At 37.8% G+C, this 25,295-nt stretch overlaps 1 protein-coding gene and 1 long non-coding RNA gene across 13 annotated transcripts in view; one reads left to right on the top strand and one right to left on the bottom strand.

Annotated features, from left to right (window-relative positions):
- LOC105835192 (venom dipeptidyl peptidase 4) overlaps positions 1-25,295 on the bottom strand; it is a 401,395-nt gene that overhangs the window by 8,412 nt on the left and 367,688 nt on the right. For 11 of the 12 annotated variants that reach the window (XM_036292835.1, XM_036292837.1, XM_028193725.2 and 8 more), the window contains 3 exons: positions 19,889-20,111; positions 11,254-11,441; positions 5,651-5,845 (listed from right to left, as the gene is read on the bottom strand). In XM_036292835.1, coding sequence (XP_036148728.1) covers positions 5,651-5,845; positions 11,254-11,441; positions 19,889-20,111 — 606 coding nt within the window. Of the gene's footprint in view, positions 1-5,409; positions 5,578-5,650; positions 5,846-11,253; positions 11,442-19,888; positions 20,112-25,295 lie in introns of those variants that run through there. The other variant, XM_036292846.1, reaches the window with a different exon arrangement.
- The window catches only part of LOC118647610, a 33,188-nt gene continuing 27,911 nt past the window's right edge, over positions 20,019-25,295 (top strand). Inside the window, exon 1 of the long non-coding RNA XR_004964800.1 lies at positions 20,019-20,138. This is a non-coding gene — a long non-coding RNA (uncharacterized LOC118647610). The remainder of the gene's footprint in view (positions 20,139-25,295) is intronic.

The following is a 25,295-nucleotide window of genomic DNA, read 5'->3' as shown; positions in this document are numbered from 1 at the left end:
AAAAATATAAACCTCTTTTTGAAATATCGCTTACAAAATATAATAAATAAGTTTTAAAGTACAAAATAACGTTGCTTAAAAATCATTAAAATGAATTGTTCAGACTGTTGAAATTGGCACCGGCCAGAATATTTTAGGATAAATCAAATTTCGTAAAAACAATGTGTCACGCGTATAAAAAGATTCCACGACAAAACGCTCATTTTACATTTATTTATAAACGTACGAGTTGCGCTTTAATTATTACCTTTCCAATTACCACACAGCAGATTCGATACCGAACTGAAGAGCGGAAGAGAGAGAGAGAGAGAGAGAGAGAGAGAGAGAGAGAGAGAGAGAGAGAGAGAGAGAGAGAGAGAGAGAGAGAGAGAGAGAGGAGAGAGAGAGAGAGAGAGAGAGAGAGAAAGAGAGGGAGAGAGAGAGACAAAGATGGTTTGAAAAAGTGATATTTCATCACGGTACTCTTAGAGAAAGATCAACTGCAATTTGGACGAGGAATCCACGAACAAAGAATGCGAATGTTACCTCTGGGACGACCCGTGTATCTCTCAGACGTCTCCCAGATTGAGCGCCGCGTCTCGCCCCATGATTTCCGGAAACCCCGGAGTGGATTCCGCGCGCGAAGCGCCGCGCGCGTTGCCCCGTCTCGCCGTCGAGGAGAAAAAAAAAGGAAGAGACGGGGGAGGGAGAGAATTCGTATTTCTTTCCTTCCAATCTTTTCGGGCTATTGTCTCTGGCATCTCTCGTGCGCTCGATAATAATGGCCCCGGCGGGATCAGCGCCCACGCCGGCCGGCCAACCGACCGGCCGGCCGACCACCCGTAGAAATAGTAAACCGGCTCCTCGTCCGGCGACGCGCGGCAGATTTCGTTTCTCTTCCTTCCCCCCCCCGGTTCGTTTTCTCTCGGTGAGCGAAATTTATTTACCTCGTAAATCGACCGGCGAGGTACGTTGAATTCTATTTCTTTCCGCAAGAAAAAAGAAGGAAACGGGAGAAAGAGAGACCAAAAAAAAAAAGAAAAAACTAAACCGGGAGGAAAGAGAAGAAACTCGAACCGTGAGAGAGACGCTCCTCTCTTTCGTTTTGCGGCTCGCCCCGTTATACGTATATACTACCGGCGGATACGTATATCGGTCCCACGAAATTCTATCGGGCATTCGTGGCCCTTTGTCTCATTGGCCTTGTTTGTTGCCCCCGATCGAGAAACGCCGACGATCCGATTCGAGCCGATCCGCCGCGCGAGTTTCAAGGGTTGTCGGATTTTCCTGGCGTTTTAATTACGATCGCGTGTACGTCGGACGTCCTTAAATCATTCGGAAAATCTCGACGGGATTGAAAATAAATGCTAAAGAGGGCAAAGAGACGGGTCTTTAAATGTTAATTAATTTGGAGCAACGAAGTAGCTACGATATCCTTTCCATTTTTTTTTTTTCATTTGTGGCAAGAGAATACTGTCGCGAAAAATTTCTCGTCACGCATTTTACGGGATAAAATGATGCTCAGGTATTTCCGGCACGACAAGTTAGGTTTTACCTTCGGGAGCACAGAAAGAAGTATTATAATACATTTGAGTTTTTAAATACTTTCCGAAATCTTTTTCTTTTCTAAATTAACCGAAGTATATCTATTATTTGTTGACGCTTGCAGTACGATATAAAAAAAGGATATTTTACTGGCTCGATCATTGGTACCTCAAGTTTGATTACTTCTTTATCTATTTGCAATGAAATGATTTTAAAAAACCTCTGAAAATTCATGAACTTTTGAATTTACAGAACAGACGTCTACATTTCTTTTTGGAAAATTTCCATGAATAGAAATTGGTCGAACATGAGAATACTCATGAGTCGGTCTTGAGGATTAATATCGCGTGTATTTCCGCTTAAGAGTGATTTCTCTTCAAAACCTACCCTCCCTCTTATCTACATTCACATTACCGTTTCGATCGACGTATTATTTACACGTATTTAATTACCTAACCCTGATCCTACTCAATCTTCAAATCAGTCACGGATGCCTGCGCGGGGCTACGATTTTCCCCTTTAAGGGCAAACGATTGTTAGTCGTTCTCCCCCATTTAAAGGATCATTACGCTTATGAGGGGGGTGCGTCCCCAAGATTTCCACGGTTTCAACACCGCTTACGTTACTCGTTATTCACCAATTAAGCGGTCGTGGAGCCAGCGGGTGGGGCAACCAGCAATGAACTGGTTAATCGGTCTGGTTCGATGATAGAACAAAGGCCGACAAAAAGGAGACAAAACGCGCGAGGGAGGGGGGGGGGAGTTGTGCGAAGGGTTGACGTACCGAGGGTCGGCCACGAAGGACGACCACGCACTTCGATCGTGAACTGAAGGGAGTCGGATTCCGCAATCGTTTGGCCCGCTCCCAACTTCGCGACTCGCTTTTTATACCCGCGTGCGCCGGATGCTGGATCGGCAAAACATCGGGGGCGTAGAACACCGAGGAAACTCGCGCTTCGCGTCTTCGCGAATACCATTCGGACATCGGCGACCGAACGCTGAAAAGAGTTCTGATAATAATAATCAGTTAGTAGTAACTAATTTTGGTGAAATAATTGGAACCAAATGTTAGAATAATATAATGTGATTAGTAGTTATTATTTTATTTAGTTATAATCAAATAATTGTATTATTACTTTTTTCTGTTAATTTTTTCAAAGAGTTTAGGATTATTCTACTTTTATGTGAAAGTCCTCGAAGCCCGCGCTAAGATTCCATCGCGCTACGATTACTATTATTGTTCACTAAATTTCCATAACATTTGAAAATAAAGGGCATCGAGAAATTTAAAAGAATTGAAGAGAATTTGGTAATGGTTACCAAGTATCGAGTGAGATATTGCCACACTAAGGGTCGGTTGTTCCAACTTCTTGGTACATTTACCTATCAGGTAAATATATGTTTGTCTTTATTTAGTTAAGAAAAGAAATGAAGATAGACACATGCTTACCTAATAGATAAGTTTATCAAGAAGTTGGAACAACCGACCCTGAGAAAAGTATCTGGTGAAATTAATCAGAATTCTGGTGAATAATCGTGTGATCAGATTTCCGATTAATCTCACCAGAATTCAGATTCAGCTAAACCGTATAGTAAATAATCGTGTAGCCAGAATTCTAGTTAATCTCACCAGATATTTTTCTTCAGTGCAATTAAATATTTGGTTAATATAAAAATAATTACTTTCTTAAATATTTCCTAAGTAGATTACCAAAAAAATAACATGACAAATCGTTTGATGTAATGCTCTTACTAATTAGTAAAATTATTTTTTTTAATATTGACTGAATATTTATTTGACATTATTTCACTCAACGTTTGGTAGCTATCAGTTCTTTTTTTCATCTGACGCGTAAGATATTTGATAAAGGTGATAATGTAAGTATCGACGGCCACCAAATGATGATGCCTTAGCGAATTTTTCCTTCATTTATGGGGCAATATTCTTTAAATATTTATCGTAATAAAGGTATCGTACAAACTACACTACTCGGTGACGCCATTTGGTCTATTCAATATTTAAGTATCGGATGAACTTAAAATACGTGTACGAAAGTGTGCCTCGTACTTTCTTCTATGTATACTTTGGTCGCTGGATCGATACCCTGAAAGGTAAAGTTTCCACAATTTCCTTACACAAAAAAAGAAGAAAAGAAATCACGAAATGTTTATAACAAATTACGTTAGCTGCGTGTACAACTCAATTTCTTTTTTCTTTATTGTAATCTGCATTGTAATTTATATTTTCAATATAGGCAAACGCAAACTCTTTTGTCTTCCTTTACGTAACGTTAACAGCAACAATAAGGAAAAATAATTCGTCGGGCAAGAAATAATGAAGTTATTAAAATGTTTGGAACCGCGCAACAGAAAAGCAATTCCGTAGCGATATTTCTGGCGCTGTTATTCCCGGGCATTATTATTCGAAGAGAGAAATCCCAGTCGTCAAAGGGGAGGGGGGGACGGAACTCTGGAAACGACGGAGATAAAATTTTCGCGAGGCGAAAGGAGAAAATCCTGTCTTACGGGGTTAAAGCTCAGATCGTACGTGTTTCGCGACGGTGATCCACTCCCGTATACGGCGTTCGTTCTACACGCGCCATAACGCCCCTCGTTGCTATTTGCCGAACCCCGCAGCCGCAGCAGATTCCGCGCGAAGATTGCGGAACTGCCGGGTCTACGCGCTACGTCGAGCCTGCGGCTTCGCGGTCGCCGGCTGGCGCGTTTTGTCGTTTAAACGATAAAATATGACCTCGCCCGCCACCGGCGCGCGGCGCCGAATGGGCATTATTCATCACGGCCGGAAGTTTGATGTTTCGGTTTAAAGATGGACGGTCGTGTGTAAGTGGTGAACTCTCTCGCTACCCGGCCCCCGGGTCCCGCTCCCTCCCCCCCACCCTTCTTTCTCTCACCCTTTTCCGCGCCATCGAGATAAATTACTCGTGGCAGCTAAGTGGAAATACGAGAGGAGAGCCCGGCTCTTCTTCGTGGTATCCGCCACTCGACGGTGCGGGCGTGGAGAGGGTCAGCCGATAAATTCAGATAAAAGTACGAGCAATTTTCTTCTTGTTAACGCGGCGGCGGTGCGCTCTCTTTTTCTCCCTTTCTCTCTCTCTCTCTGTCCTTCTTCTCCCTCTCTCTCTCTCTCTCTCTCTTTCTCTCACGGTGTCCGTGCCGTGAAAAGAACTTCGTTAAGCGCGGTCCTCGGACGCGCCGGGGGAGCCCGGAGTTAGATTAGTTAACTTGCGGGTTAGCGAATTACTCCGATCGCGCGGTGATAAGTCACTTTGAAGCCTCGCCTATAATTAGGTTTGTCCTAAAGCAAAACTTTGTTCGCCACGCTTTCGGGCGGACGGGGGCGCGCTCGGGGTCTCAGGATTCCGCCTGGCGATGTGGCCCCGCGTTCGTTCGTTAACGTCACCGTCGAGAGCTATCCCGCCGACTGCCGTCCGAGAGGCAATCTCGGGTTAACGATATAATGCATCTTCCACGTGTAAACGTGGCGTAAACGCCGTAAACGTAATATGTGTGCCTTACTTTAACGTCGGGAATATGACGGCGCGCTTGCCGTAAATTAGATTCCTCTTCGGGAAAAATGGACGGGGATGCTGCCTTTCGAGTTTTCAAGATTTTACGCGTTAGAGGTAAATCTCGCTTCCTAGCGACTTTTACTAATTTAACATCCGATCACCTTGGCAAAAATTTGCTTGCATTTTCGAGCGAATTATTACAGTTACCGCACAGATTTATATTAACTTCTCTTTACTAGCTGAGAGGTAATGTAGGTACTTTCAACCAAGACTTACAGCTTTGCAGTTACCGCACACAAAAGATCCGAATCCATTTACTGAATATCAACAGGACACAATAAATGAACTATTCAATATTTTAACTAATAATAATCTATTTATTGTACAGTATTGAGTATCTGCGCAAATTACACATTTTTTATCAGAAAAACTACTTTAGCACCGAATAAAAATTCGCTGTTATTCATTTTCTATGTAGGATTGTTGCGACAAATGAGAATACAGCAATACTAGTCAGTAAATGTCTAGAAAAATTACAGGGAATGCCTTCGTAATAACTTTTTTTCAAAATCAAAAGCTAACAAAATGTAGACCTACCTGGTAACGTTGATCTGATCGACAATTTCGACGGTGCCGAGACGCCGGTATCCGGCGAACAGCATTTCGTTACCCATTAGTCCGGAGCCGCGACCGTCAATGGCGGCGTATATGATACTTTTGTTTGTCACAAGATACGTGCCCCAATCGATTTTAAATTTCTCCGTCACCTGATACGAATCCGGGCCGCCATACCTGAAAAGCAGACAGATTGCGTGACACGGGTCGTCAGAAATGCGGTACTGCCGGTATCTTTCATCGCTCACGCCTATTCACAGTTTCACATATACACGTATCTGTTCATTTCACATGCCGCAAACTTGATTACTTTACAATTGCATAAATTGGAGCAAAGAAAATATAGCAATTCTTGTTATTTTGTGAGCCTCATAATGGCGCTCAATTTTTTGAAAATTGTGTGATAACACAAAAAAATTAGTCCAGAGAATTTATAGTTAAAGGAGTAATTACCTTATTTATTAATTAATTTATAAATAAAGAGTGTATATATATGTATATATGTGTATACAATATGAAAGAATATGGAAAACGTTTCAAAAATTTTAAAAGTTGTATACACCGAAAGAAATAATGATAAAATTAGTTTAAAAAAAACAACTTACTTTTGTATAGTTAATATATAAAAATCATCGTCATTTTTAAAAATAAAATTATATGTTTTATTTTACATGATATGAATCCTCTAATTATACTGAATATAAAAGTATTAAAAAAGAATTGCCGAAAACTTAATAGTTTACAAGATACTTTATTCTAGTATATTTCAACATGAGGTATAATTAAATCAATAATCCATTTAGACGCCTGCAATATGGTCGTTGGCTCTTTCTCCATCGTAAAAAAAACCTAATCTTGTCATTAGATTTGGCAGATGTAGCTGGCTGCTTTCTCCGATTGTTTAGCGAGCAATTTTCTCGGCTTCCAAGCTCATTATCGTTCCCGGCGGTCGTTTACGAGAAGTCTAGCCGCCACTTCTGTGGAAGAGGTTCAAAGACGTGGGGACGTACGAAGAAAGGAGCGAAACGGTGACGAGAATTAGGAAATGGAAGTTCGAGAACGAAGATGGCTTTTCTGATACGGCATTTTCAAGATGGAGCCCAGCCGACGCTGACGCGGAAATAGAGACGGATAGTAACGATCCCGTGGATGGCGTGATATAAACGCGAATGTTCCCGGGAATAACGGCGATACGACGCTCGGCAGTGTCGTGAAACACGCATAGCGCGATCGAAGCAAAATAAACCGTAATGATAACCGATGATCTGCTTCATCGAACACTGGGCTCATATGGGAAACTCGTAAACGCAAGGAACAAATGAAAAGATAAGAACGCTGAAAGAACAGAGAATATATCTTGTATTAATTTTTTTGTTTATTAAAACATGCGTGATAATTTGCTAATCGGTTTTAATGCACGTCATGTTTTCTCTTTATACTTGTATTTTTTTTCTCTTTATTTTTCTATCATGATAATCAAGATAAGTTGAAAGTTTTACGAAATTTTTTAAAATTAATTGCAATATTGCAGATATTTAGGAATAACGCTAAATTGATATTTGTTATATAATGCGTCTTTCAATAGACTGATTTTTAAACTACATTTAAGATTAGCAAATAGTTCGAAGTTACGTAAAAAGAGAACTGACACACACAATATCCTCGTTGAAAAGCTACATATTTATTCATATCTTTATTTGATTATTTTTTAAATCCACACTCACACACACACATATAAGGAGAATGATATGAATTGTCTGAATGGTTATTAACTCAAATATAGTTTAGGAATTAGTCACTGTTATTGTACCACGCTTCACATTCATAGTATGGTTGACATTGTGCTGATCTGCAGTAATCTCATGTAATACGCATGTAAATGGTGCTACGTGTAATCTCGTGCTATTTCCGACGCAGAGAGCGACATAATCGCGTGGGAGTACGTCACGTCTTTATAATAAAGCGAATTGGATAAAGAGTTGGATTTACGAGTTGCAATTGCGTTACGGTGGCTAGAAACGCGATGTATCGAGCGATCCTCATCGTGCCGATGTTATTGCATTACAACGGAGATTGATATTGTGTGCTTACCTAGCCTAACTGTACAAATGTATGAAAATAGAGTACTGATATTGTTAAATTAAAGTCTTAACAATATTCTATAACAATAATGCTTTTTATTTGAAAAAGGGAGGGAAACAGAAGAAAAAATCATTTTCTTTTTCTCGCAATTTACTATTATAAGAACTTTAAAAACTGGCAGTTTGAAAGAAGGCTCTGGCTTTCCTAAGAAGATGAAATAATCAGTTTTTCTCATTGTAGTTTTATGTTAAAGCGGAACCGATGTTCCATTCGTTACCAATGAATACCCATTTACAATTTCAAATTAAAGACACCTTTACATTGAAGAGTTCGCTAATCAACTGCACTTGACTCTTACAAGCTCTTCTATTGATGTTTAAAATTCTTATTTTATATACAAAGAAGCCTGTGAACAATTAAATTTATCTTCATTATAAAAATGTTACGTGCGGGCAGAAAATATTTTTTTTATTTTATTAAGTAAAATAAAGAATATCTTCTCTGTAGGAATAACCGTTACATAAAAGAAAAAAAAGGAAAATTGAGCGATTTCTTTTCTTAGCAGTAGAATTAACATCTTTCTGCGTGCACCGTTAAAAGAGTACGATAGAAACTTCACACGATACGTCGTAGCAAAAGCTTCGATGATGTTGTCACTTCGTGGATTTATTTTGCATTCCCTTTGTTACTTCTTTTTTGTCTTCACATCGAAACGCTTTTAAATCACGTTTGAAGATCGTGGTACACGAAACACATAGCGGTACTGATTGATCACGGGAGACACAAGAAGGAATACTCATTTAACAACATCGAGAGAACAACACAAATTCACGGGGAGGTCGACGGCCCAATCGGTTTCGATGGTGTCGAATCGCAGGCGCTGAGCGCGATCGATGATCTAGACATTCTAGACCGAGCGTATAGGAAATTTCATTGAAAACCAGAGAGAACAAGCGATCGCCCGAATGCCCGTGATATGTGAAAACTCGGCGCGATCCAATATACCTACCGTTTCAAACACGAGGACAGTACAATTACTCTGCTATAAAGCGAACGGCGGAAACTCAAACTTCTCTTTACTCGCCATCGTTGGACGAACGAGACGCGTCCGTGGCACAATTGCAATAGTTCTTCTACGTGTTTAACTTTACCATCCCACATTTTGCATTTTAGAAGTCTACGTCTAATGTGACGGATAAATGAGATATAAGCATTGAATCAATATGCAAAATGTGAATTTATATGAAAAATTTTCTAAAGACACAAATATTTTCTTATCAATTTTCTTTTGCGCAAAGAAAAGATAAAACAAAAAAATAGTTACTTTCTAATAGACGAATTTAATGTTATAAAGCTAAAAATGCGTCCTATATCGAATATAGAAATTTAAGAATAATTAAGTTGCATAATGGCGTTCTCAAAAACTCAAAGGTTTATATACAGATAACAATTAATATAAAACTGTGTAATATAAATCAACTTTAATACATAATACATTTTAATAAATCTGATTATTTTAATAAATATTGAGAAACTCAATAATTTTTATAAAATCTGAATAAATTGTACTAAATTCGAAATCATTAAATTACGATCGCATTGCATCGAAATGATATTTTTCACGCTTTTTCGATCCTGGATATTTTTGAATGTCTATCGAATTAAAATTTGATAATTCTAAGGAGAAAGCAGGAAAAGTTCCTAAATAACGCTTACGTTACTGTCTTCCCTCTAACCGCTAATGCGCAACGTGAAGCTTGCACTTTAGGGACGGACATCGCGGCAACTTCCATCGTAAGCTCTTTGTACTTTCAAAAGTTCGGGCTCGGCCAGGGCCGCCTACAAATTAGGTGTTATTAGGATTTACGCCGGAAAGTTATATCGGTCTCGAGCGCCATGCTCGCCGGCAACGTCATTGTCGCGTACACGTGCACCTTCTAAATGTGGAAAACATGAGAAGCTCATCTTGACCATTATGATGACGATTAATGACTTGAAAGAAAAATTATCCCTTCGCAACAAGATCACCGTCTATTTTCCCAACATAATTCTATAAAAACTGTATTTCAAATTAAAGAGTTTTCTATAAAATCTTAAAAGTAATTTTTACAAAATTCAAACTTTAGCGCTAAATTAGTAGCGTCACATTATGAACAATTTTGATTGACAAAAATCAAATAGAATAGATAATAAATACATTTCCGACAAGAAACAAATAAAAATCTCGACATTTTTTGAATAATTCTTTAAAATAAAAAAATCCTAAAGCTTAAATCTTTTTTTGTGTACTTATGTTCAAAAAAATATATCATTTATACAAAGAATGTTTTCATTAAGAACAATTTGTAAAATTTTGTAAATAAAAATACTTGTTTAATATTCCAAATAACACTTCCGTCTTCACCCTTCGTCATTATTAATGCTATAAAAAAGATAAATGTAAACTATTAAAAGCTATAAACATAAAATTTCCTCAGAAACTAAATCCAATGTATCTCCGTACAAAAGTTTAAAAATGAGAAATTTCTTCTTGAAACTTTGACTTTTCATACTTGTTTGGTTTTTGTGGGCAAACCTTTCAATTTTATATTTAAGAATATACTGTAACTTAAAGAAACTTATTTAAGAAGAAGATCGAAAAAAGAAACGGAGAGGAGAGGCAAGTGGCATCACACCGTTCGGTTTCCGAGCTCTCTTTTTGACGATTCTGTTATTTCGGCTATTTCCCCGCCGTTAGAAGAAATACGGGCGCGGGTCGATCGATAATGCTCCGCTTTTATCGGGGAGGTTGCTGAAGTTTTCGTTCGTGAAACTGAATACGGAATGACTCATCGCTTCGGTGCGGTTTTACATCCCGTCCTAATTCAGGCCACGTAAAGGAGAGCTTCGTTTTCACGTCACGGTGCAGACTACACGCTCCGCTGCCGCACGTTCGTCACCACTCCTCCATTACGCTTATCTCGCGCGAGTGCATTATGACGGAACCGATTGATGATGCCCGCGGAGTGCGTTGTCACATTTCTTGTCGCGCCGCGGAAAATATGGATGCTTTTAAGTGAGCGCCGAGATATACGCGACGCCGAAAAACGACGCAATTTGAGGACTTGGATGATGGCTGGAAAGTACTCTTGATAACTGAGCGCGCGATCAATCGTCAGGGCTCACACGTGTCCAGTGTAAATTTTCTTTAGCACTCGTGAAATCAAGTAATGCTTCCCGCGTGTATTCCTCAAGTTTTATTTTAATTCGCGTTTATTATGTTAGAGAATTTCAAAGATTAAATAATGGATTAAAAATATAAAATAAATATTAAACCATAAAATATCGATCAATTAATTAATTAGGATTTACATGAATTTAAGCGTCGAAGATATTTTTCGTGCAAAACGTTTCAACAATTTGTCTTCGAATTATTCGATAAGAATACGTGGTAAATAATAACGGTATAGTCGCGTACATTTAGCCTATATATGTATATAGATTTTTATCAGAAAAGAACTTACACGTAAACCAGCATAGGATACTTGGTGACACCGCTCAAGTCAGCACCGGGTGGTATCAGGAGCCTCACCTGGGCGTTAAAGCCACCAGGAACTGGAATTCTGTACCTATGTACGATCGGCTGCGACTTTTCCACTATTATGTTGGATACTACGCTATTGTCCTCCCATACGGAGAGCAACGTGGTATTCTGAAAGCAGAAAAGCAAAAAGAAATTAACAAAGTTAAATATTATTTTAATATCACATTCAATATTATCCTTTTAAACTTAATTATATTATTTAACATTGAAAACTTTTACGACAAATTTGCGAAAGCTTGATAAATCTAAAGCCAAAAAAGATTATTAACGCGGGATATAAACTTTAATACGTAACTAAATAAATATTGATACTCTGAGAAAAATTGTTATCCTTTTTTGTAGTTAAGCAACTTAATATTTTGGTTAATGCCACTTAAGTAAAAATTATTTTTACGTAACTGAATATCGACGGAATTAATTAAGAGATTTGACGAGTATAAAACCTAAAAATCTTTGAAAAAGATAAAATAAATAATTACATTTTTTGATTACACAGAGTGAATTAAAATAAAAACGTAAAATTACAGTTACGATCATCCATATAATTTAATTACTTAATCGTGGGCCCCAAAGTGAGTTATAATCGCACCATTTTTCCTCAGAGTATTATGCATGCGTAGATATATTTATATTTACCCGGCATTGCGTAATAGTAACATTACTTATTATCCTAAAACTTGATTTCTCTTCCCAGCTTCATCTGTTTTGGGTACCGTCGGTCATAATTCCGACAGCGTCATAATAGGAGCGATAGATTACACAGCGGGAGCAGTGAATAACATCGTCAACACACTCGGAGACACTCCCGCAAACTTGCGGGGGAAGTCGTAAGACCAGAAGAACGTTTAGCGGTTTGCCTTCCCCAAAAGTACTTCCGAACTTCAATCGCATCCTCCGCGCGCAGTTTGCCAGTCGGAATCGATTCGATTTAAAGGGTGGCCACTTTCGCGGGTAAGCTGTCCGGGGGGTAATTTTTTTTCTCCTCCGACGTGCGACGGAGGAGGAGGAAGTGATGGGAAGAGGGTGCTCGCGACGTATCCCGCGACGAAAAACAAACTGAATTAGAAAAGTCGAATAGGCCAGTGCCCGTGGAAAGGGTTGCGATCCCGCCGCGATCTGCCCGTCGAAGTTCACGGCGTTTTTTGTGACCGAGTTTATCCGCAAGTTCCCACCCCTTCCTGGGGGATCGGGGAGGGGGGGGAGGGGGACAAATGTAACGCGCAATCTACGCGCTTTTGTGCGCCGAGCACTCGACGAGTTTTGCCGCCGACCCGACCGACGGGCGAATCTCGATTTTGCATCGCCGCGAACTTTTTCTCGGATTTCGCGCGATCTCGAATCCGCGTTACCGTGAAGTTCCCACGTGGAATGACAGGCGATCTCGAGGTTGCCAGCTTTTGTGAGAATCTCATGCGGATTGCGATATGACGCGGCGGTATCGATTTTCGATCGGGAAACGGATATATATATATATATTTTTTTTTCCCTCTCCTTCGGTTCGTTGCACTGGATATACATATATTGGATTATATAACTACGAGTTCGCATATGCTCCATGCCAGTAGATATAAGTTGATCAAGTTTTCAAGAAGCCCGGAAACGATGAAGCAATTTCTTATCTTATATATTTCACATTAATTTCGCATTATATATTTTAGCTCATTAAGAAAGACAGAAAAATAGAGATTTTTTAATGTGATTATAGAAATCTATTTTTTCAGACACTTGAAAAATTGCTTGCAAATTATAGAATTTTTAATTAATTGAAATTTTGTTCAAACTCCTAGTTTGAATTCTCTTTATCAAGTTTAATAATTAATACGACAAATAACTTGTGAGGAAGAATCCAATATTCTTCGTGTAGCGTAAGTCGTATAAGTTTTGAAGAAGCCAAGAAAGAAGACTTCTTACTCTACAATATTAATTTTGCAATATATATTTTAGCTCCTTAAGAGAGACAGAAAAACAGATATTCCTTAAAATAGATTATAGAAATCTATTTGTTTGATTACTTGAAAACTTCAAAATTATAGAATTTTTAATTAAAATTTTTTAAATTCTTAATTTGATTAAGTTTAATAAAAAGTTTAATAAAAACAAATAACTCGTAAGGAAGAATTCGATATTCTTCATGTAGTATAAGTCGGACAAGTTTCAAAGAAGCCAAGAAACGATGGAGCACTTCTTACCCTGCAGCGTTAACTTCGCAGTACATTTTAGCTTCTCAAGAGATAGAAAAATAGAAATTCTTTAAACAGATAATAAAAACCTATTTTTTAATCAATTAAAAAAATTTCCTAAGCTTTTCACGTAATATAAAAATAAAATCAAATTTTAAGAATAAATTTATGATTAATACATAGTACACATAATTTTGAATATTAAAAAATTGTTTGACCCTATAATTTTTTTTTAAATAAATAGGAAACTAAGATAGCATTGCATCTTATGAGGAAATGAGTAATTTAAGTAATTTTAAGTAATTTAACCGTAAATAAAATTTAATTTCAAAAAATTATATTAAATTATAAAAAAGAATGAAGTTTAAAGAATACTTTATTTTTAAAAAAATCACTATTATAAACAATTCTTTTTAAATTTTTTCCACATCAACATTATTAATATATTATAAAAAATTATTAAATAATATAAATTATTTATTATTATTAATTTTAATTACTTTAAGAGAAGGAGAAATGTTAAAAGCTTCTCTGTTAAAAGATATATAAATGGCAAGTCATGCGATTTCCTTCATTTTTGAGTTGAAGAACTTTAAAAATCGCTTTTAAATTATAGATATAAACTTTAAATTAATTAAAAATTTATTTCACCTCCTATAACTTAATTCTCTCTATCAAATTTAATAAATATTCCGAACAACTTGTGAAGAGAAGAATAGAATTTGACATTCTCGTTTAATTCGTCGCGTTCTCAAAGCGTTCAATATTTTTTTTTTGTTCGCACAGAGAACGAGAGAAAAGTTCAAACAATGGTATGTAACTTATTTAAACTTTATCGTCACGGAAACTCAGCCGTGAGTTAGAATCGCGGTATAACTATATTTGCATACCGCAAATGATCGCGGAGTTCGTGCCATTGTTAATCGGCTCGTAAAAAAAAAAGGGATCGACACCAAATTGATGGAAAATCTCGCTGTGTAATTTATATACGCGAATTTTCCCAGCGAGTGGAGGAGTTTCCTCGACCCGCAGCGGAGGGTAATAATGGCATATCGGAAAGTCAAGAGCGATCAATTGGCATCACTTTGAACCTTTTGTAAATTTCGATAATAGGTCCGTATCATAATATCGACGTAATTGGATCGGCATGCAGGAGTGCCTCATAAATCGCGTCAAAGTGCACTGAAGATCGACAAAGGGATTCCAGAGGGGATTTTGTACGTGCCTGTTTGTGACTTCGCTGACGCACGTGTAATATTCGCGTATAACAAATCGCTCTATTAATTCTCGAAAAATTGATATTAAAAAACGTGCGGTGGCGCGTAACATCGTAGCATTTTTTAAGTGAAAAATTTTCCGCACATCTTTATGATTCAAACATTTAGGATTATTCCGATTTGGAAGGAGAAAAAAAGATGTAATTAGATAATTCGGGACTTGCTGCAATATGATAAGAGAAAATCTTTTAAACGCGTTTATATAGATTATCTGTAATTATCCGGCGTAGATCTTGCGAAACAAAAGAGAAATGTACGACTGTTCGCGTTAATTAAAACGACCAAAGTCGAAGGAAGGCAGACCGATCCGCGCGGTCTGAAAGCGCGAATTTCATCGACAAGGTCGCTCTTTAACGTAATTGGATTAACGTTCATTGTCGACGGTTTCCCGGGCGAGAAGACCAATTATCAGCATTAAGCGGCCGCGTGAAAATAAGCGACAAAGGCGCCGGATAGTCAGATTTTCGCTCCGTTGATCGCGATAAAGCACGTGGATTCGTTCTCGACATTTTGCGTCAGGCGCCCTCGAAGTTCGACGAGTTCTTCACTCCTCCCCTTTCTGCTCTCGTCCCGTCTGCCGTGGCGATAATCAGATTACAAAGGAGATAGACCGATGTAGATCAGGCGTACTTTACAGTTGTAGCGAACTGAGTCATTTCAAAATGCAACATAATTAAACGCCCTAATGTATAGTTTAGATTTTATCACATTTTCGCATATTTTGCATTATATGTCGGACATAATGGAAATAAAAGTGCATCATATTCTTTATCTTATTTATATCTTTTGTTCACATAAATATAAATTATACAATGTAAAATTGTATAATAATTTTATTATATTATATTTTATCATATACAACTTATATTTATATTAAATAAAAACAAATACGAACTTGAATCTAAATTAGACAAGAAAAATACGGTGCATTTTTATTTAGATTATATATTTGTTATTAATATTAATTCACTAAATTTGGATTTCTCTCGTATGTTATCTCCTTCATACGATCGCCATCGTTCTTGCCTTAACTGCATTCCTCCTTTTCTCGCCCCGGCAATTTGCGACGTCCCGGCCCGCCTGTCATCACGGGAAAGTCGACGGAGGAATTTGATTATCGAAAGTAATGAAACTTTCATCCGACCGCAAACTTTTTCTTCGAGAACGGCGGGCGCGCAGGTAGATTGGCGAATAAGCAAATGGACGGATAGATTATAGATAGACTGAAAAGAGGGAAGAGAAAAATCGGTCTGAGGAGGAGTTTCTTCTTGACTAGTATTATCCAAGGTCTTGCGGCAAGTCATTCTTGATCGAAGTTTCACGAGAAAGAACAATGGACGTGGTTCATTCTCAAGAGAGAAGTGTATTTATAATTTATTTTATAATTTCAGTCTAACCGATCGATATAAAATTTCGTGTTTTACTCACACTTTTTCAAGTAAAAGCTTTCAATGAAATTGTGCTTCCTAGTAATTGCAAGAAATATTTTTTCTATATGTTTAATAAACTTCTATATTATTATCAATCATCTAAAATATAAAACTTATTAATTATCTAAAATATGTAATAAGTTATATAAAATTTTTTTAAAGATTTAAGTTTAAAAATTTTACTATTTTTCAAACACTCGCGCGTACACACAGTAGGACTTATAATTATTTCGCGGAAAATTTTATAAATAAAAACAAAGTGTGCATAACGTTTTATAAATTCAAATATAAACGCGTGCTAACATGTTCACTTTACATAAATATGCCCTTGTCAGAGTTTGTATTCATACGTAGTAATTAGAAGCCATAATATTGGGATGAGGAATGAACACGTGTGTTTGTGTTAATGCGAGTTAATTAAGTTTTATATTTATATAAATAATATAACCGCTTTCACACACAGTTTCACCAACGTTGGTTATTTGTTAATTGTAATGAATTAAACCTGCTAATCATAATTAATTAAATATGCTTTGTTTGTCGATAATATAGCGAGTGTTATATAATTCAAAAAGAGGAAAAGACAATTTGATTGAATTGCGATTAAAATCACGTGCATATGACATTATCAGAATTTCGCGCGAAAAGCTAGATTTTCCAGTTGAGGTCCTTTAATATTAAAAATTAGTCTTTATCTTAATTAATCATAATATAAAAAAATTTTATTTTATTTTCTTAACTTGTCACTTTTTTGTTAAGAAATACTTGTTAATATCTTTATCAGTATATTCTTCTGTAAAAATTGTAAATACAACGTGAGATTTCAAAATATTATCAAAATATTATAATATCTCAACAGATTTAAACTCATTAAGTGACAGCAATTAAATGACATAAACATGCGTAATTATCACTTTATGGCATAACATAATTATCATCGTATCTTTGATGCAGGCGTTATTGAAAATATCATTGTAAAAGTAATGGCATTGAACATTGATTGTATACAAAATTAACAATGTTTTATAAATAGGAAAATCACAACTATCACAACTAAATTATACTTGCATGTTTATTTACTTGTAAAAAAATTCTATAAATTTGTCATATATTTAATATTTTATATAGAGATGTAAATTAGAAAGAATTTTTTAAGTCAAATCAAATAAAATTGAATCAGTGTTGTATAACTTTTAGTTGACAATATAATTATTAAGTTAATTATTAATATATAGAAAATATACACATACAGACAGAAACTTCTATATTATAAGAAAAGTGAATATACTGGTTATATGTGCGATAAAAAATTATATTTTGAATATGATTTTATAAGATTGTTAATATATGATTCGTATTCGAATCTTTTAGATTAAAAATTTTCTTTATAATTAAGATTCGAATGATAGAGATTCAAATTCAAATCTTACTTGATTCGATTCATATTCGAATAGTTGTATTTCTAATATTTACAGAATATGCAACAATCTTCTATAATTTCAATTTTGAAGTATTTTTATAGGTGAATTTTCACCCAAATTGTAATTCATATAGGATAATATTAAAATTTTGGTAACATTCAATAACATTGTTTACGTTATAACATAGTTTAGTTATTCTAGTGTGCAAAACACAAACAATTTCTCAACTTTGTAGTTGCGAATTTTCACCGAGTAGTGTTACTGTAAGGGAGATATAAATTTAGGATTAATATTGTTTGAATAATAATAATAAAATGTATTTCCGAGCATTTAAATTTAATCAATTTAATAATAATAATAGACGATTCGTTCGAAGTTCATTGAACGTTTGTTACCTATTCGATAAACTTGAAAGTGTAGCTGAATCTTTTTTCGACGAGTGTTTCAAAGACATTTGCGCGCGAAAAATTTCATTTCATTCTGCAACATTGTTCACACGGTAAGTTATTAAATTTATACGCGACGCTTCTGAATCGCCGATTCCAGCCAGGCGGCCGTTGTTGATTGCGCCATTTCTCTCAACGTGTTTTATTTACGTAGCGAAATTGGAAATTGATACAAAACGTGACCGGGTCGAAAATGGTTGTAGGCACGCGGCGCGGTCAAATAGCGACAGCCGAAGTGAAATTTGGATAGTTTTGCAGCAAAACCGCGCTACTTTGTAAAGAGCGATGGCAGCTCATTTTTTTTCACAATTTTCCCACAATGTCATCGTGACAAAAGTCCACTATTTTTTTCCATTCTCACGTTTAACCGTAGAATTTCCGATTACACAGTCGAATATCGCGCGTAAAGCCGCTGGAAAAACGCTTGCGCGTCGAGGCAAACGACCCTTTAGTTTCACGAGCTTAATTATTCACCTCCTACCGGATTATTCAAAAAACAATACGGGTGGCGAATAACAACGCGCGCGGCACCGAAAGTTACTCGCGGCTTGATGCATCGCCCGGCGCTATCGCGGGCCCCGCCTCTCGCGCTACCGTATAACGGTCTCTTCTTTTTACGAGGTCGCCAACAATGTCGCGATAATCTGTCCCGGCGTGATTTCGATCTGATTAGGACGGGAGAGAGCGAACGGTATCGCGGGCGCAATGTGTTTTGCTCGGCTTGCGGCGGCGGGCTTTGTTGTGTGCCGTTGCCACCCCGTTGTTGGCGACGGTGCATCGGGCGCGCACGGTCGCTGCACAAGGTAGGTAGGTAGGGCTCGTATATTACTCGCAGCGTGCCGGGGTTAAACCGCGTGGCGCACTGGTATAACTACTATCGTGCTACTACCGCGCGCGTATATTCTATTGCTGTAACGAAATTTATTCGATTCGGCTGTCTGATAGCGGCTCTCGTGTACCACTCACTAGCAGAATTACGCGCGCGATCCCCAGCCCTCCTCCTCCTCCTCCACCCCCTCGTCATCCATACGTCTATATCGCATGCAAATGGACGTGCGCGCGGCTGTGCGATACGGAAGATCATATTGTTCCGCGGTCCGGATATATAATATTCGTAATGCAACGCGCGCAGCGAAAGGAATTTCACAGGATATATGCGCGAGCAAGCTCTCCCCTGCCGCCCTCCCCCCGAGCCCTCCTTTTCGCTCTATTCGGGAGGGATCAAATTTGTAGAAATCCGGACGGCATACAACTGTAATGATTGATGAAACCTATCGTATGTACGCCGCGCAGCAATAATATTGCACTCAAAGCTGGAACTAATACTGGAGAAGACTGGGAATGTACGAGATACCTGTTACATTCCCCCCGCCTGATGAAACTAGAGCTCCAATCTGATGGATTGCCGCTCATTATTTCGAATTTCGAATATTAATTACTTCAAAAGCCGGAATTTATGCATATCTATGCCGAATTAAATAACGCGATAATAATTATATTCTATAATATACTATAACATTTCCAAATAAAAGAACCATTGTTCGTTACTTCTAAAGGAATTATTTCTCAACATTTCTCGTTTTGTTGAACAGATTATCTATTTGCAATAATCTTAATATATTGCGATTGGGTAATTGATAATGTCAATAATCTTATCCCTATGCTTTCGCACTTTGCCTTAAAAATTTTTTTTCAATCGAGTAATTTAAATGAAAAGTTGTTTTAAGATTTAAGACAGTTCGGGGATTTTGAAAAAAGAGCTGCGCGAGAAACAGAGAAGCGTTCATGGATGAATGCGTACCTTATTGCAGATAGCTATGTCGGGTACTCCAGGCCCGGCACAAGTGAGCACGTAATGCGAATTGTCAGTGGAGAATTTAGCGCTGTTGTACAAACAGCGGCTGCCGTCACTCTCTCTGACAATGTTACAAGTCAAACACGCCGGCTTGTGCCCCGAATCCAACAGCGACACTCTGTACAAGTGCTGAACCGCCGTATCGGATTCCGAAGTGGCCAAGTAATATCTGCAAGATAAAAACATCCTTCATTGAGTATGTTACAAGTACTACGATCGGTTGTCTTCATAAATCCACCTCCCTTATCATTCACGCGATTTGATTGCTTATTGATTGCTCTCTCCTCTGCTAACTGTACATTTTGAATTTTTTTTCTTTTTTTCCGAAAAATTGCATGCGTGTGTAAAGAAAGGATGCTGATAGCGACATACTACTTCATTGTTGGATTATATTTCTTAAATGTAAATTAAAAATAAAGCTTTAAAACCAAATACAAATTAGAAAGTATCTTCTATCACAAGATACAGCAGTTTTTATAATATCGTTTCGAATGTATAGAGTGTCGGTTTTACTCTTTTAATTGTCTAAGCAGCTCACATTTGTGTCAGTTTAGTGCATTGTTGTATTCAGTTTTGGCGAGAAATAACGGGTGTGCCGCTTTAAGAGACCTACGGCAGTATTCCCTCCAAACTACTATCAGTGAAACCAGTGAAAATACACTGATTTTCAGTAATATACTTATAACTTGTTGATCAGTGAAATAAATACACTAATCATTCAGTGATTATACACTAATTCTGAAGTGAAAATCACTAAAAGGAAGAACGGTAAATCACTCACTAATTATCACAGCTTATACACTGCAAACCGATGATTATACATTAATTGCAATTGCTATTTAATAAGATTATTTAATAAATTGCAATTGCTATGTTTAATAGGATTCTGCTTTCGTACGGTATCTGATAAATTGGCAACCAGACCGTCGCGCATTACACGGCGCGAAGATTCTCACTCGTATACCGGCCGAGTGTGTCGCGCCGACACGTTACCGCTAAGAAATTAGTTCTTCGGTATCTGCATCACCGGAGACATGGAGAACACCTGTTGCGACCCTAAGATAAGGGATAAGGGACCGCCGAAGACAAATTGTCCACTAGCCCGCTTGCTACCTCACCGAGACGTGTCTCGGCGAGGTATATTTAGCGGACTATTATCTCGCGTCTTGCTAATTCTCCCCTTCCCCTTCGAGAGATGTTTTCCAGACAGCCGAAAGGGTCTGGAGAACATAAGCATCGGCCAACGCACGCTAAGCTGAAGTCCCGCAATTTCCATATGGACCGCGCCTGTCACGGAGAAAACCTCCCCCCCCATCCCTCCCCCGGTGGCCAATTTATTGAGAGTCGCTCCCATTCTGGGTCATCAAGTCTGGGCTACGTCAGCAGAATGCTGCCCATTAGATACAATCAGAAAGCTGATGGTGTAAATTGCGGCTATTGACTGTCCGCCCGTACCTGTGTGCCGCTGATACCATCACGCATTAATCAGATCTATTGTTCTCCGTCGGTTCCCGATTGCTTTCAGGGGTGCGAGGGATGCATTACGTAAAGTATCAATCCTTTTTCTTTCAAAATCCGTGAGCCTCTGTGCAATGAAAATACGGAATCGTTTCTAGCTGGGATGGATAAGAGGGGATTACACAGACGGATGATTTTCCTGCAAGTTATTCCATAATTGTCGCAAGATTTGTAATTTATTGCATGAAAAACGAAAGAATAAAATATTTCTTACATGCGTATTTATCCACAGATTTATACATTTCTATACAATATTTTAGATTGTATTCCCTATTTTATTTTTTGTGAATAAGTTATATAATAAACTATTAAAAAAATATTTTTTGTTCTTTTTCATAATCATTAATATCATTTCAGTACCTTAGAAACTAAGATAGTAAAACATTTTAGTAAACCTACTCTTACGTAATAATATTAATTTAAGCACAAACAAAAATTATATAATAAAATATAGATATATGTATAATCTCCAAAAATACATATACTTTAATAATTAAATTATCGTTAATAATGTTAGAGATTTAAATTAATTTCGAATTACATTCAAATAGTAGCATAATATTAGCATAAACTAGTGATCTGCAATGAAACTTATGCTGTTTGTTTGAAGATTCCTTGCATCTTATCTATACGTATGCAAATTGCAACGCTCAGTGATGCAGTATTGCGAATAGAATTGCCAGTGGTCTGAAAACTTGTAGAACCGACGGTGTACTCATACTAACGATCACCATATTAATAGCACCGTTTCTAAATTTTTTTCTAAATAATCTGAATACTTAAAATAGAACAATCAATATATTTTCTCAAAAACTTGTTTCAAGAAATTACATAAAACTGTTACATGACTTAATGTGTTATACATTCTGTTCTCTCATATTTGCAATTACAATATTACGGCAGAATAAATTTGAAAATTTCTTAACTTCTCCATATTTTCCCTACTAAAGAAGAAACGACAGTAGAAAAATTTTCATGACCAATATGTAGTTTTAAGGAGGCATATACATAACCTAACATTACAAATTTTTTTATGGAAAAAGGAAAAGAAATATAGAAATCTCATTTATTCCAGTAAAAATTATATTTTTCTACTAAAAATTTAAGTTTTACTAAAAAATAATAATAATAAAATTATAAAAACAAAATCAAGATATTCAAGCTTTCTTTTCTTGTTTTTAAAAATAACATTAATTTATGGTGACCACTGATACTCTCACAGAACGTATTAGGAAGTAAAATGACAAGTACAGCATAACAAGCTTTATAAAATTGAAACATAAATCCAATGTTTAATGTAGCCAATATTCAAGATGTTACTTTTAAACAACATGGCAGTTGTGATCAAAGTCAACTCAAAGAGTATACTCAGTGGTTTTTCCATATAAATTTTTTACTGATTTACTGGTTGCGATAAAACGTTATAAAAAAATCTTATCAAACATTAATTTATTTAAAAAAAAAAGTAAAACTGTAAGTTAATCCGTCGAGTTATTTTCAAAATATATTAATCATGATTACGAAAATATAATTTAAATAGCGATGCCATTATATATAATATTTTAATAAAATTTAAATGTTAAATATAGAAAAAATATTATGTTTATATATATATATATATATATATATATATATATATATATATATACATACACACACAATGGAGTAAACACGACTTCTCTATTTTTATACACATTTCTTTTGGTTTAATAAAATTTATTAAAAACAATAAAATATATGCTTTGCAATAATCGAACAAAACTGTTTATTAAACCTTAAAGAAATCTTTCTGTGTACGACTGAGGAATAATCGATATAATTGGTCATTCTTCTTATTGCTTAAGATTTTTTTATGCGTCATGGCTTTCTCTAAGAGAATCATGACACACAAAAAACTTAAGCAATAAAACGTAAGCAATAAAGAAATCAAGTTTTTTTGGATTTGCTACCGTTTGACTGTGATTGGCTGATTCGTTTACTGCTTGAGTTTTACTGCTTAAGTTTTTGTGTATTAGGGCCCTAACACGTAAGCAATGATTTGTAAAGTATGCAAGTTTTGACTATAAAAAAATGTTAGACATAATGTTAAAAAAATTGTAAGTATACTTTAAAAAAAGAGATTTCAGGAAATTGTAAGTAAAGCTCATTCGACATTTTTTTATATCTTTCCCTTTTCTCTTTAAATTTTCATGACTTCTTAGTTTTCTGAGTTTTCTTTCCTAGTTCATGGCAACCCAAAAAATTACAAGTTATATTTATAATCTTGTATAATTATAATTTAAAGTAAAAAGAATAATCACAATCACAGCTGATAAAGACTGAGTACATTTGTTTCGCTACATTTTGTTAATTGAATCCTATCTAAAAAAAGGCATGTAAAGTCGATTGCTCGCATTTCTCGAAGTTTATTATTGTCGTTTTTCCGCGATGCCGATTGGTTCTCTCGCTGCGCATACTTCGTGTTGCAAGAGTAACTGTCATTGCAATTTTGACAGCTGTCAAATTTGTATAAATATTATTTATACATTTATTGTTGTAATTTATTTTTAAAAAGTAAAAAATAAAGAGTTAAGTAGCGCGCGCAAAGCGAGGAGGGAGCGAGGAGGGAGCGAGTGACTGAGCGAGGAGGGAGCGAGGAGTGAGCGAGGAGTGAGCGAGTAGATGAGCAAGGAGTGAGCGAGTGACTGAGCGAGGAGGGAGCGAGGAGTGAGCGAGTGAGTAAGCGAGGAGTGAGCCGGGAGTGAGCCGGGAGTGAGCCGGGAGTGAGCCAGGAGTGAGCCGGGAGTGAGCCGGGAGTGAGCCGGGAGTGAGCCGGGAGTGAGCCGGGAGTGAGCCAGAAGTGAGTCAAGAGTAAGCCAGGAGTGAGCCAGGAGTGAGCCGGGAGTGAGCCGGGAGTGAGCCAGAAGTGAGTCAGGAGTAAGCCAGGAGTGAGCCAGGAGTGAGCCAGGAGTGAGTCAGGAGTGAGCGAGGAGTGAGCGAGGAGTGAGCGAGAAGTGAGACGGGAGTGAGCCAGGAGTAAGCCAGGAGTGAGCCGGGAGTGAGCCGGGAGTGAGCCGGGAGTGAGCCGGGAGTGAGCCAGAAGTGAGTCAAGAGTAAGCCAGGAGTGAGCCAGGAGTAAGCCGGGAGTGAGCCGGGAGTGAGCCGGGAGTGAGCCAGAAGTGAGCCAGAAGTGTGTCAGGAGTAAGCCAGGAGTGAGCCAGGAGTGAGTCAGGAGTGAGCGAGGAGTGAGCGAGGAGTGAGCGAGAAGTGAGACGGGAGTAAGCCAGGAGTAAGCCAGGAGTGAGCCGGGAGTGAGCCGGGAGTGAGCCGGGAGTGAGCCAGGAGTGAGCCAGGAGTGAGCCAGGAGTGAGCGAGGAGTCGGGAGTGAGCCGGGAGTGAGCCGGGAGTGAGCCAGGAGTGAGCCAGGAGTGAGCCAGGAGTGAGCGAGGAGTGAGTCGGGAGTGAGCCGGGAGTGAGCCGGGAGTGAGCCGGGAGTGAGCCAGGAGTGAGCCAGGAGTGAGCCAGGAGTGAGCGAGGAGTGAGTCGGGAGTGAGCCGGGAGTGAGCCGGGAGTGAGCCGGGAGTGAGCCGGGAGTGAGCCAGGAGTGAGCCAGGAGTGAGTCAGGAGTGAGCGAGGAGTGAGCGAAGAGTGAGCGAGAAGTGAGACGGGAGTAAGCCAGGAGTAAGCCAGGAGTGAGCCGGGAGTGAGCCGGGAGTGAGCCAGAAGTGAGTCAAGAGTAAGCCAGGAGTGAGCCAGGAGTGAGCCGGGAGTGAGCCGGGAGTGAGCCAGAAGTGAGTCAGGAGTAAGCCAGGAGTGAGCCAGGAGTGAGCCAGGAGTGAGTCAGGAGTGAGCGAGG

This window comes from Monomorium pharaonis, chromosome 10 (assembly GCF_013373865.1).
Source record: "Monomorium pharaonis isolate MP-MQ-018 chromosome 10, ASM1337386v2, whole genome shotgun sequence".
Lineage (NCBI taxonomy): Eukaryota > Metazoa > Arthropoda > Insecta > Hymenoptera > Formicidae > Monomorium > Monomorium pharaonis.
This window is presented reverse-complemented; position numbering and strand designations above follow the sequence as displayed.